The sequence below is a fragment of the Schistocerca cancellata genome, chromosome 6, assembly GCF_023864275.1.
Source record: "Schistocerca cancellata isolate TAMUIC-IGC-003103 chromosome 6, iqSchCanc2.1, whole genome shotgun sequence".
Taxonomy (NCBI): domain Eukaryota; kingdom Metazoa; phylum Arthropoda; class Insecta; order Orthoptera; family Acrididae; genus Schistocerca; species Schistocerca cancellata.
In genome coordinates this window covers 677170023-677183726 of record NC_064631.1, presented here as the reverse complement: position 1 = coordinate 677183726, position 13704 = coordinate 677170023, and the positions used below count along the sequence as shown (strand labels likewise).

Sequence of the window (13704 nt, the reverse complement as noted above, 5' to 3'; positions counted from 1 at the left end):
CGAGAATTGGGTTCAGAATCAGATAATGATTTCTGGAGGACAACATTTCCATCTTTGACTGTTACCTTTACTTCAAAAGCAGCATAGATGTATAAGTGTACAATATCCATACATGAATGAGAACTTTTATTGGAGACCCATTCAGATGCAACAGAAGTTTGTAAGTTGATAGAATTTAATGCTATTTCATCCTGTGTTTGACAAAATTTTCAGTTTTTTAGCAGGACAGTAGACTGGTGTAGTGGCCAGTTTATAGTTGACTGCATATCCGTTGCCCTAGTGTTGTGTGTTAAGTCAAGTGAATCTTCAAGTAAGGTTGATACCTTATCAAGCACTTCAGCATATTAGAAAATCTTGAGCCTATTCAAACAAAAGTACTGTTTGCTGAGCCCTACCCTTTGGAATTCTTTAAAATAAATTTGTACAAACACTCACCAGCCAAAGCTTCATCTGTAATATTAATCTATTAAACAAGTAAAAAGGTTGACCTCAGCATCAATAGTTTAATCTGCAAATATAAGATGACTGTATTTTTCGAATAACGAATTGGGGGGAAAAACTTGTCTTATCCGGTAAACACGGTATAACAATAAGGCATGAATATTGGCAGTAGTTCCAGTTATAGTAGGTTACATTAGAGGTTTACTGTCTTCGTAACTAACTGAAATAAGGTCAGGTATGTATGTTTGGAACAGCCATAACAGATAGTCCAAATGGCAATGCAGGTAGTATAACATACAGCAGGCAAGTTTGCAGTGAACGGCACCAAATGAACTGATGCTGTAAGACACCAGCTCTTACCAGGTGATAGTGTCAGAGGCCACTGGTAGCATTGTGGGCATAGGAGGAAATATTTATTGTCTAATCCAAAAGTTATGATACTGTAATGTTAACATTATGAGTTAGACAATGACAAAATAAAATAAACTTTAACCACCGATTAGCTGTGATTGACCCAAAATCCATTAAACTAATAATGAAATGTGTGAAATATAATGCCATGTCTGGTAGTGTCAGTTGTCTTCATGCTGTTCACTGTAAACTTGCCTATTGCATGTTAAACTATCTGCATTCCCAGCTGGATTGTCGGCTGTATTTGTTCCAAATATGCATACCTCACTGTATTTCAGTTACTTATGAATAAGGTATGTAACCTTTCATGTAAACTATTACAACTGGAACTACCACCAGTATTCATGTTTCATCGGTATAGTTATTATAATGTCTGCTGTAATTTAGTTTTTATAGGGTGGTTTGAGAATACACACAATGACCAAAAGTAGTCATCACCTAATTAATTAAGTATACTTCTTAATGCAACATATGATGGAATTCCAACCATTTCTTTCAATAAAGAAAGAAAATTGTGACCCTGTTTCACCTTAGGCATGCTGAAGGTCCATGAAAATCTGTTTTGTTGGGCTGTATTGTTTGTAAGTCATGGTTTATGTCATTGTGGTATAAGGAGAATGGAATGGAATCCCATTTTCTAGTGTGTTCTGGAAGGTTTTAATTGTGTTCTTTACAACATTAAATAAATGAGTGTTACCCCAATATACAGGGTGTTACAAAAAGGTATGGCCAAACTTTCAGGAAACATTCCTCACACACAAAGAAAGAAAATATGTTATGTGGACATGTGGCTGGAAACGCTTACTTTCCATGTTAGAGCTCATTTTTTTACTTCTCTTCAAATCACATTAATCATGGAATGGAAACACACAGCAACAGAACGTACCAGCGTGACTTCAAACACTTTGTTACAGGAAATGTTCAAAATGTCCTCTGTTAGCGAGGATACATGCATCCACCATCTGTCACATGGAATCCCTGATGCGCTGATGCAACCCTGGAGAATGGCGTATTGTATCACAGCCGTCCACAATACGAGCACGAAGAGTCTCTACATTTGGTACTGGGGTTGCGTAGACAAGAGCTTTCAAATGCCCCCATAAATGAAAGTCAGGAGGGTTGAGGACAGGTGAGTGTAGAGGCCATGGAATTGGTCCGCCTCTACCAATCCATTGGTCACCGAATCTGTTGTTGAGAAGCGTACGAAGACTTCGACTGAAATGTGCAGGAGCTCCATCGTGCATGAACCACATGTTGTGTCATACTTGTAAAGGCACACGTTCTAGCAGCACAGGTAGAGTATCCCGTATGAAATTATGATAACATGCTCCATTGAGCGTAGGTGGAAGAACATGGGGCCCAATCAAGACATCACCAACAATGCCTGCCCAAATGTTCACAGAAAATCTGTGTTGATGATGCGATTGCACAATTGCGTGCAGATTCTCGTCAGCCCACACATGTTGATTGTGAAAATTTACAATTTAATCACGTTGGAATGAAGCCTCATCCGTAATGAGAACATTTGCACTGAAATAGCACTCTCCATACAGTGACGTGGTCAACGTTACCTTGTACAGCAGCAACTTCTCTGATGCTGACATTAGGGTTATCGTCAACTGCACGAAGAATTGCCTCGTCCATTGCAGGTGTCCTTGTCGTTCTAGGTCTTCCCCAGTCGCGAGTCATAGGCTGGAATGTTACGTGCTCCTTAAGACGCCGATCAATTGCTTCGAACGTCTTCCTGTCGGGACACCTTCGTTCTGGAAATCTGTCTCGATACAAAAGTACCGTGCCACGGCTATTGCCCCGTGCTAATCCATATTTCAAATGGGTATCTGCCAACTCCGCATTTGTAAACACTGCACTGACTGCAAAACCACGTTCATGATGAACAATAAACATGTTGATGCTACGTACTGATGTGCTTGATGCTAGTACTGTAGAGCAATGAGTCGCATGTCAACACAAGCACCGAAGTCAACACTACCTGCACTGGCACTGGCCAACTGGCGGTGAATCGAGGAAGTACAGTACATACTGACGAAACTAAAATGAGCTCTAACATGGAAATTGTTTCCAGACACATGTCCACATAACATCTTTTCTTTATTTGTGTGAGGAATGTTTCCTGGAAGTTTGGCTGTACCTTTTTGTAACACCCTGTATAAGAAGTGAGACTGCTTACAGTACAAAAACAGATTACCGGTACTAGATTTGTGTTTCATGCTCCATTAGTAAGTGTTGTACGTGTGGTCTGACACAAATTAAATGAGACTAGTGCTTCATATTTGTGTACCTACCGTACATGTTCAGCTGGTGGCCATCAGCTTCAAAATTGGGGACCAGTTGAGCCCACACATTCATTCATTTCTTCCTTGGCACAAAACATTTCTACATACTGTTTACTGTGAGGCTGCACAGCAAAGATTGGCATTACAGTGGAATGCAAGAACAACATGTATTTAATAAACTAATTGTTAATTTCCTCAGATTTGATCAGTTTTGATTAAATGTAATGTATTGTGATAGACTGGCTTTTGATTGTCATTATCTTGCAGTTTATATTAAATACAGTGATTTGTATGTAGTGCTAGAATTGAACACCAAACTGAAGCAAATGTAGAGCAGCTGTGGTAAAATGTATATCCTTTATTTGTTGTTCTTAGTTCCGGTAAACAACTGTACATCATGATGTACATTTACTAAATTCATATTTGTTTCTCTTGCTTTGTAGTCCATACCTGTTGGACCCTACTGACACTTTATACCAAACAGTTGGAAGAATGTTTATCTCAGAGGTGAGTTTTAGAAATATTAAAATTAATCAATTTTCCTGTGTTTGTCTAATGTAATAAAGCCAGTGTACTGTTTTGTAAAATTTTCAGCTAATTGCCCAATATGGAACTGATCACATTTACAATTGTGATACTTTCAATGAGATGGAGCCTAATTCCGGAGACTTGGACTATCTTTCTGCTGTCAGTGCTGCTACTTTTGAAGCACTAACCTCTGTTGATCCAAAAGCTGTCTGGTAAGAACACTGCAAAACAAAAACTACCACACACAACTCAGACTTGTATATTGTTATTTGTCCAATTGATAAAATGGAACACTCATGTTTGTCTTCCCTTCGTACTTTGGCTCCACTGTGTTATAGAATTGATTACCAAAAAAGGTAATGAACAGTTCTCTTTCTTATGGAAGTTAAATTACTGAACAATTAATTGTATTATTAGAATGTCACACTCCATTCAACTCAATAGAAAATTTGACCATTCAGCTATTTGTTGGTCTCTTAGTGTTCAGTCAATTCTGAGAACTGATTATTACATTTGACATAGAAAACCAATGAATTATAAAATCCAGGATAGTATACCTCCTTCATCAGCAGGGGGATAAAGGTGAAGAATAATAGCTCATTCCATAAAGTATGAGCTTTATCTCCTGGCAGAGATGTGAGTAATGGCCTATTGCTGGTCCTTCATTGGACCAATTTAAGTGTGTAATGCATTTTTTATACATGGTGAACAACTGTACATCACCCACCATAATTGGTACGCCCTGCAGCAGCAGTGTATTTGAAAGTAATGTGTACTGAACAAGTGCATTGATAACATACTGATGCCTCAGAGATTAGTGTACCTGTAAAACCCATTGTATCACACTGTTATTGAAAATTAAAATGGGAGTAAAGCAGAAATTTTGTAAATTTCAAGACAAGTCTCAACAGTGTGATGGTGCCCATGCCTACTAGTTCTCTGTTGTTGTTTTGTTGTGTATGAAACACGAAGCTTTCAGGTATAACTTGTTGTTATATGCATTCTGGTTTCTCTGGTGTTTCTCACAAACTGTGGGTGAGCAGGTGGAGATAATCAACATAACCAATATTTTCAAGACAGAATCATTGGCTAATGAAAATATTTTCGTTATAAAATGTAATTATCATCAGAAACAATGTAGGTAATAGTAAAGAGTCTTCTCACTCCTGGTTTTTCACTGATGATTCTTGATTGCAAAGCCATTTATGCTACTTGATATGTGCACTGTCATAGACATTTTTAGCCCATATAATAGTCTTGTTTGGGACCTTGAAAGTCTTAATAGTCTTTGATACACAGCTTCATTTGTTTCTTTGCAAATTGAAGTGTGTCACACACAGTAATGCAAATTAAACAGCTTCTGGTAGCTCCAGTCCTCCACCAGATCTAATGATGTCACATGGTGTGAAGGGCAGGCTCTACGTTTGAAATTGCTAATCCCACCTCCCTTTAAACATCAAGCATCTGTTTTTGTTTTATTTGGTGTCCAGCTCCGTGTCATCATGTCCTGCTAAGTGTATACCTTGGATTTCAGAAAAAAATTCAGTTCACTCTAATTATGGGTACCTCTCTTATAATTGAATTTAAGTATGATGATGGATAGGGCAGTAGCCTTCTAGATAATGTTCAACCCAGGTCAAATTTCCCGGCTGCCTTTTGTTTTATCTAGAGCATGTGTTCAGGACAGCTCTCAATTATGTAACTTATTTGTCTTAATGTAAATGCTGCTACATTCACAGTGGACTCCACACACATCAGCCACTCGAAAACTTACAGTCTCTCTAGTGAAGTGTAATAAATCCCGGATCATGGAGACATCCTGTGACACTGGTCTTGATATGCAACACATACCCCACTTTTCTGGCTGTCATCCCCACATTACATCTACGTTCTGCTTACTTAGCATATGCACAGAAGACATCTTGCCGTCCCTCTCTATAATGGCAGTAAATATAGCAGTGGGGTGAATACTATTCATTTGATCCACAAACTGCTCCAGTACTGTTTCACTGTGAAACCGTATCAAGAATGTATGACTAATGTATCATTGGAACTTTAGTATATGAAGTGGAGGGGGTGGGGGTGGGGGGGGGGGGGGCACTTGAAAGCTTGTTCTTCAGAAAGCCTCACGAAGAACTTTGCAAAATCCTGTGACAATGGGGTTTCCATTGCTTTGCATCTGTCATTTCATAATACTCATTGTGATGTTCATACTATTCACACACTTACATTTACATCCAGGACCATAGTGACACTAGGGAACTGACATTCATTACTGCCAAATCTTTGTATTTGCTTGTCAGAAACATTGTGTATAGTATTCTGAATATTGGATGCTGTCAGAAAAATGGAAACCACCATTTTATCTTGGGCATTTATTTGCTTTGTTGTTTTTTACCAACCTGTACTCCGCATTGTTTAAGTATTTCAGAGCAAAACAGTCTTTGTTACGAAATACATTTGAACTGGTTGTTGTACCACCCTGCCACAATGGAATGGTATAATTTTTACATGGTTTAAGTAATAATTTTGTGCACAGTAAGTGTGATTAAGGGGTATGTTTCCATCTTTTTCTTTCAAATATGTATAATAGGTCTGTTTCATATCTCCCTGTAGCATCATAGTTAATTGCTAATTGTTATTAGTTTTTGCTTAGAGTAAGATCTAAGTAGCCATTGTTTGGTGATTATGGATAGAATTAATTGCTTAATAAATAATAGTAAATGTTCTCTATGAATTAGTCAATCTTTTGTGATGCTAAAGTTGGGATCCTGACTGTGAATTTAGTAACTATTTTAGTTACTGGTGTTTTGACCCTTTTTATATGAAAATTGTGTTCGTGTAAATGATTTAGGAGTAAATAAGACCACTCACTGAATAACAGGAGTGTTGACACACACACACACACACACACACACACACACACACACACACAAGACAGCACAGGAACTTAAATTGCGTAGACATCTCATTTCATCAGCTAATGTGATAGTTGCCACAATGCCTAACAATGGAGAGAAAATTGTACCTGCATTCAAAGAGTACTTTTAATGTTGTTTAGCAAAAGAAATATGTAAGTAACAGATGTAGTTAATAATGAAAATACTGACATAACATGCCTTTCATGGGCAATGCTTATTGTGACTGAGTGTTCCAGACACAACTCACAGCCCAACAGGCATAGCCCACCTAAGAGGCTCTGAGGTGTAGTCACCCCAAAAGATGCATTTCTCAATAATCTATTACTCTTTTATCAGAAAGCATTTACGAAATACTTTGTACAGGGATTTAGGTATTAGTGAATTCTTATACCAGAGTCTACAGTTGTTTAATTCTAAAATTGAGGTGAACAGTAGTTGTGACTTTCCACAATGAGTGACATATGTAATATTTTCAGGTTCTGGAACCTACATACACATCAGTATTTCCTTAAAAATTATGCTGTTAATAAGTCAACAAAACCAATGAAACTTACGTTTTCAGTTGTTTGTGGTGATCATAAATTACACCCCCATTCTCTGATCCCCATATGAATTTAACATTCTGATGCTTACAACAAAGGTAAATTAACTGAGTGGAAGAGCCTTATCTGTTGTATCCCCATCTCTGTACCTTTCTATTATGCTTTGATACATTGTTAATTGATGTTTGATACGTTGATAGTGTTTAAGAAACTCTTTTGTTTCTGGCAGTGTGAATTCTATCCCCTGTAGTAAATACATTCCAAGTTTGTAAATGACTTGGTACAGTGCACAAGAATGTGATATATAAGTGTCACAGATTCAAGAATGGTTGAATGAAATAAAGGCACAAAATGTTTCTTAATTTCAGTCGCCAACACAGCGTCCTGGAAAACTGGAAACATGATGAATTTTTGCAACTTGCGTAAAAATGCTGGGAGAGGCATGACATCTGATTTGCTTTTGGGCAGAGGCATTTGCTTGCCTTCTACTTGACTTTATGCAGTGCCACACTCACTCTGCAACCTCAGTTCGGTGCCTTGCAGCTGCCCACTGCTGCTGTTTTGGCATCCCCTACCCTGTCCCCTTACTCAGTCCAATGCAACGACTGGCCTGGCCATGGCCAGCTGAGCCAAGCTCTGCTGAGCTGAGCTGTACGGAGGTTTTTTGTCGATACAGAAATGGCTTGCATGCCTGTTGCTTCAGCCTGGCTTTGTTTCCGTGCTTTGTTGTTGTACTGTGATTTTGTGCGTTTGTGACATAATTTGAGCAGTGGGGAGCTCTGAAGAGTGTTTGGTGTGGTTTACATTTACACCGAAGAGCCAAAGAAACTTGTATACCTGCCTAATATCGACTAGGGCTCTGTGAGCTTGCAGAAGTGCCACAAGAGGATGTGGTATGGACTCGACTAATGTCTGAAGTAGTGCTGGAGGGAACTGACACCATGAATCCAGCAGGGCTGCCCATAAGTCCATAAGAGTGCAAGAGGGTGGAGATCTCTTCTGGACAGCATGTTGCAAAGTATCCCAGATTTGCTCAATAATGTTCATGTCTGGAAAGCTTGGTGGCCAGCAGAAATGTTTAAATTCAGAAGAGTGTTCCTGGAGCCACTCTGTAGCAATTCTGGACACGTGGGGTGTCGCATAATCTGGCAGGAATTTCCCAAGTCTGTCAGAATGCACAGTGGACGTGAGTGGATGCAAGTGATCAGACTGGATGCTTATGTACGTGTCACCTGTCAGTCCTATCTAGACGTATCAGGAGTCCCATATCACTCCAACTGCACATGTCCCACATCATTACATAGCCTCCATGAGCATGAACAATACCATGCTGACATGCAGGGTCCACGGATTCATGATTCTCTACACCTGTACACGCCCATCCACTCGATACAATGTGAAACGAGACTTGTTTGACCAGACAACTTGTTTCCAGCTATCAACAGTCCAATGACAGTGTTGACGGGTCCAGGTGATGTGTAAAGCTTCGTGTCATGCAGTAATTATGGATACATGAGTGGGCCTTTGGCACCAAAAGCCCATATCGATGATGTTTCACTGAATGATTCGCATGCTGACACTTGTTGATGGCCCAGTATTGAAATATGCTGCAATTTGTTGGAGGGTTTCACTTCCATCACATTGAACGATTCTCTTCAGTTGTCAAACAATGGAAAATCAAGGATGTAATATAATAATATTATGAAAAGGAAAGTTGCTACTCATCATATAGAGGAGATGCTGATTCGCAGATAGGCACAACAAAAAGACTGTCACAAATCGTATCATGACAAATACAGGGATTAGCGATCACAAGGCAGTTGCTGCTAGGCTGAATACCGTAACACTCACAACCAGATGCAAATTACATCTATTTGAAAAAAAGCTGATAAAAATCTCGTAACACCTTTTTACGAGACAGTCTCCATTCCTTCTAATCTGATCATGTAAGCGTAGAAAAGATGTGGAATGACTTCAAAGAGATAATATCGACAGCAATTGAGAGATATATACCACATAAATTAATAAGTGGTGGTACTGATCCCCCATGGTAAACAAAACGTGTCAGATCGCTGTTGCAGAAGCAATGAAAAAAAAGCACGCCGAATTTAAAAGAATGCAAAATCCCCAACACTGGCAAAGTTTTGCAGAAGTTCGAAATATAACACATACTTCAATGCGAGATGCTTTTAATAATTTCCACATTGAAACTCGTGTCTCGGAATCTGGCAGAAAACCCAAAGAGATTCTGATCATATATAAAGCACACCAGTGGCAATACGCGATCAATATCTTCACTGTGTGATAACAATGGTGAAGTCACTGATGACAGTGCCACTAAATCAGAGTTATTAAACACGGTTTTCCGAAACTCCTTCACCAAAGAAGACAAAGTAAATATTCCTAAATTTCAATCAAGAACAACTGCAAAGATGAGAAATGTAGAAGTAGATATTCTTGGTGTAGCAAAGCAGCTTAAATCACCTAATAAATGCAAGGCTTCCGGTCCAGATTGTATACCAGTCAGGTTCCTTTCAGAGTATGCTGATGCAATAGCTCCATATTTAGCAATTATATACAACTGCTCGCTCACAGAAAGTTCCGTACCTAAAGACTGGAAAATTGCTCAGGTCACACCAATACCCTACAAGGAAAATAGGAGTAATCCGCTGAATTACAGGCCCATATCAATAATGTCGTTTTGCAGTAGGGTTTTGGAAAATATACTGTATTCGAACATTATGAAGTACCTTGAAAAAAACGATTTATTGACACGTAGTCAGGATTCAGGAAATATCGTTCTTGCAGAACACAACTAGCTCTTTATACTCTTGAAGAAATTAGTGCTATCGACAGGAGATGTCAAATTGATTCCATATTTTTAGATTTCCAGAAGGCTTTCGACACTGTTCCTCACAAGCATCTTCTAACCAAACTGTGTGCCTATGGAATATGGCCTCAGTTGTACAACTGTATTTGTGATTTCCTGTCAGAAAGGTCACAATTTGTAGTAATAGGCAGAAAATCATTGAGTAAAACAGAAGTAATATCTGGCGTTCCCCCAAGGAAGTGTTTAGGCCTTCTATTGTTCCTGATATATATTAACAACATAGGAGACAATCTGAGTAGCCCTCTTAGATTATTTGCAGATGATGTTGTCATTTACCGTCTTGTAAAGTCATCAGATGACCAAAACGAATTGCAAAAGTATTTAGATACGATGTCTGTGTGGTGCGAAAAGTGGCAATTGACCTTGAATAAAGAAAAGTGTGAAATTTTTCACATGAGTACTAAAAGAAATCCGCCAAATTTCGATTACGCTATAAGTTGCACAAATCTTAAGGCTGTAAATTCTACTAAATACTTAGGCATTACAATTACAAATAACTTAATTTGGGATGATCACATAGATAATATTGTGGGTAGAGCAAATGAAGGACTTCGGTTCATTGGTAGAACATTTAGAAGGTGCAACAGATCTACCAAAGAGATTACTTACACTACACTTGTCCGCCCCATTCTGAAGTATTGCTGTGTGGTTGGGATCCGCATCAGGTCGGACTGACAGATGACATCGAAAAAGTTCAAAGAAGTGCGGCTCGTTTTGTATTACTGCGAAACAGGGGAGATAGTGCCACAGACATGATAAGTGAATTGGAGTTGCAATCATTAAAACAGAGGTGTTTTTCGTTGTGACGAGATCATCTCATGAAATTTTAATCACCAGCTTTCTCCTCCGATTGCGAATATATTCTGTTGGCACCCACCTACATAGGGAGAAATGATCATCACGATAAAATAAGAGGAAATCAGGGCAGAAAAATTTAAGTGCTCGTTTTTCGCGTGCGCCGTTTGAGTGTGGAACAGTAGAGATACAGCTGGAAGGTCGTTCATTGAACCCTCTGCCAGGCATTTAATAGTGAATAGCAGAGTAATCATTGTTGATGTAGATGTAGACAAATAAGCTTTCAGCCAACAAGACCATTGTCAAAAATACACACACACACACACACACACACACACACACACACACACACGACTGCAGTATCTGGAAGCTGAAACCACACTGCATGCAGCAACAGCAGCGCATGATGGGAGTGGCAGCTGGGTGGGAGTAAGGAGGAGGCCAGAGCAGGGAGAGGGAGGAATAGTGGGACAGGACTTGGGGCAGTGAAGTGCTGCTGCTGTTGCTCACAGTGTGGCTTCAGCTGCCAGAGACTGCAGTTATGTGTGTGTGAATTGCGTTTGTGTGAGTGTGTGTATATGTCTGTATTTTTGACGAAGGCCTTGTTGGCCGAAAGCCTTTTTGTGACAGTCTTTTTGTTGTGCCTGTCTCTGACTCGGTATTTCTTCAGTTGTCATTGGTCCCGTTTCTGCTGAATCTTTTTCCAGCCACAGCGGTGTCGGATATTTGATGTTTTACCAGATTTCTGATATTCATGGTACTCATGAAATGGCCATATGGGAAAATCCCCACTTCATCGCTATCTTGGTGATGCTGTGGCCCATCGCTCATGTGCTGGCTACAACACCACATTCAGATTTGCTTAAATCTTGATAACCTGCCATTGTAGCAGCAGTAACCGTCTAACAACTGCCCCAGACACTTGTTGTCTTATAAAAGCATTGCTGACCGCAGTGCCGTATTCTGCCAGTTTACATATCTCTGTATTAGAATACACAAGCCTATACCAATTTCTTTGGTGCTTCAGTGTACATCAGTTCAAGTGCATGTACTGCTTTGCTTAGTAGCACAATGTGATGACAAAAACGTTTCCTTTTAGGAGAGTTTGTAGCCTATTCAAAACCATGTATTTTGAATCCGGGACATTAGGACGTGATAGATTTGCATACAGTACATTTTATTTTGGATGTATACCAAAAACGTACTACTGCAGCATGCCAACAGTTATTGATCTAATTGCTGTTGTATGAATGAGATTGATTATAATATAGAGCGATAGGCATAAAATAGTGTCATCAAAAAACTAACAAGCAAACATAGGGAATTGGCGTGCAATGGTTGGTTGTGGTAACATTGAGATAACTCCTACAATGAGAACAGAGCAACACAGGTTGCCGGAGTGTGAGGGGACTGTAGGATAAGGATCTGGGACAGTAAGGGAACTCTTTGTGTAATTCCTGTTCTTGCTGGCTAATGTTTCTGTGGACTGTGGGTCTTCGTCGATGTAAACTACTTTTGACTACACACATGCAATGAAGATTTTGTTGCCTTTCTTTGCACACAGCCAAGGAGGGACATAGGCAAGGAGTAGGGTGGAGATTGCTCATATGAAAGAAAGAAGTGCGGGTCATGTGATGTTTCAATGACATATCATCTTGTGAACTCATGGACGCATCTCATTATTTGTTTGGATGTGATAATGTCTATTGCATATGCTAAGTCAAAACTCACTCAACAAACTGGGGCAGGAAGGAGGTATGTCTTCCTACTGAATGCAACTTCACTTTGCTAACCACTCTGAAAGCTCGCTAAGTTGAAAAATTCAGTGTTCAATGACTGCTCTGCAAAGCAAACTTCTCCCTCAGCAATGTGGGCAAGTAGGCCTTGTACAGTTCCGCAAGGGGAAAGAAGCATGCTGGACTCAAGGCTCCTAGGAATACCACAATGCCTATATCTGTGCTAATCACCACAAAGAGCCATGGTTCCAATGTTACTGCATCAGTCACATGCTTCTGCTGGACATCCTTAGCTGATTGTCAACTGTGCAGATGGAAAGGACAATCCTGACAGAGGCCCTGACTGATGAGTGCACTGGAAAACAAAATTAACATTTTTGGGGAGGAAGAATAGTATTTTTAATGTAGTCTCTGTGCATTTTTTGTCTGCTGTGACACAGGCAGGGAGTGCGTCACGCAGTTGTCATGTGTCCCAGCAACCAGGTCCTACTCTGAGACAGCATCAAGCACCTACTGCGAGAACATCTGAACAATGGCTGATGAGGCTAGATTAGACACAGAGTGGTGCCGCGATGACTGTAGAGATAGCTGTTGGCTGTTGTGAGGCACCAATCGTCTCCACTGACAGCCTTATGAATCTCTTACTGGATATGTTCCCAGACAGTGACCTGAGGGCAAGGTGCAGCTTCTAAAGTGCATGGACCTTGAGAACAGATTGTACTAGTGCTGGTTGGAACCTTGTTTAATTGCTCTTAGTTTTTGGACTGGGACCTGGTTTTTCGCTCAGCAAATACAGGATACTGATGCTGTGACAGGCTGATATTGGCTTTGATTAGAGTTTGAGTAAGGTTAGCCAAAACCAGCAGATTGATCTGTTTGTACATTTCTGGTATAGTGAGTTGTTGTTGTTGTTGTTGTTGTGGTCTTCAGTCCTGAGACTGGTTTGATGCAGCTCTCCATGCTACTCTATCCTGTGCAAGCTTCTTCATCTCCCAGTACCTACTGCAACCTACATCCTTCTGAATCTGCTTAGTGTATTCATCTCTTGGTCTCCCTCTACGATTTTTACCCTCCACACTGCCCTTCAATACTAAATTGGTGATCCCTTGATGCCTCAGAACATGTCCTACCAACTGATCCCTTCTT

The 13704-nt window shown here is 39.9% G+C and overlaps 1 protein-coding gene across 5 annotated transcripts in view; it reads left to right on the top strand.

The window, feature by feature from the left end:
• The window catches only part of LOC126088129 (alpha-N-acetylglucosaminidase), a 377251-nt gene that overhangs the window by 67983 nt on the left and 295564 nt on the right, over nucleotides 1-13704 (top strand). For all 5 annotated transcript variants that reach the window (XM_049906245.1, XM_049906244.1, XM_049906242.1 and 2 more), the window contains exons 7-8: nucleotides 3590-3653; nucleotides 3741-3886. In XM_049906245.1, the coding sequence (XP_049762202.1) occupies nucleotides 3590-3653; nucleotides 3741-3886 (210 nt within the window). The remainder of the gene's footprint in view (nucleotides 1-3589; nucleotides 3654-3740; nucleotides 3887-13704) is intronic.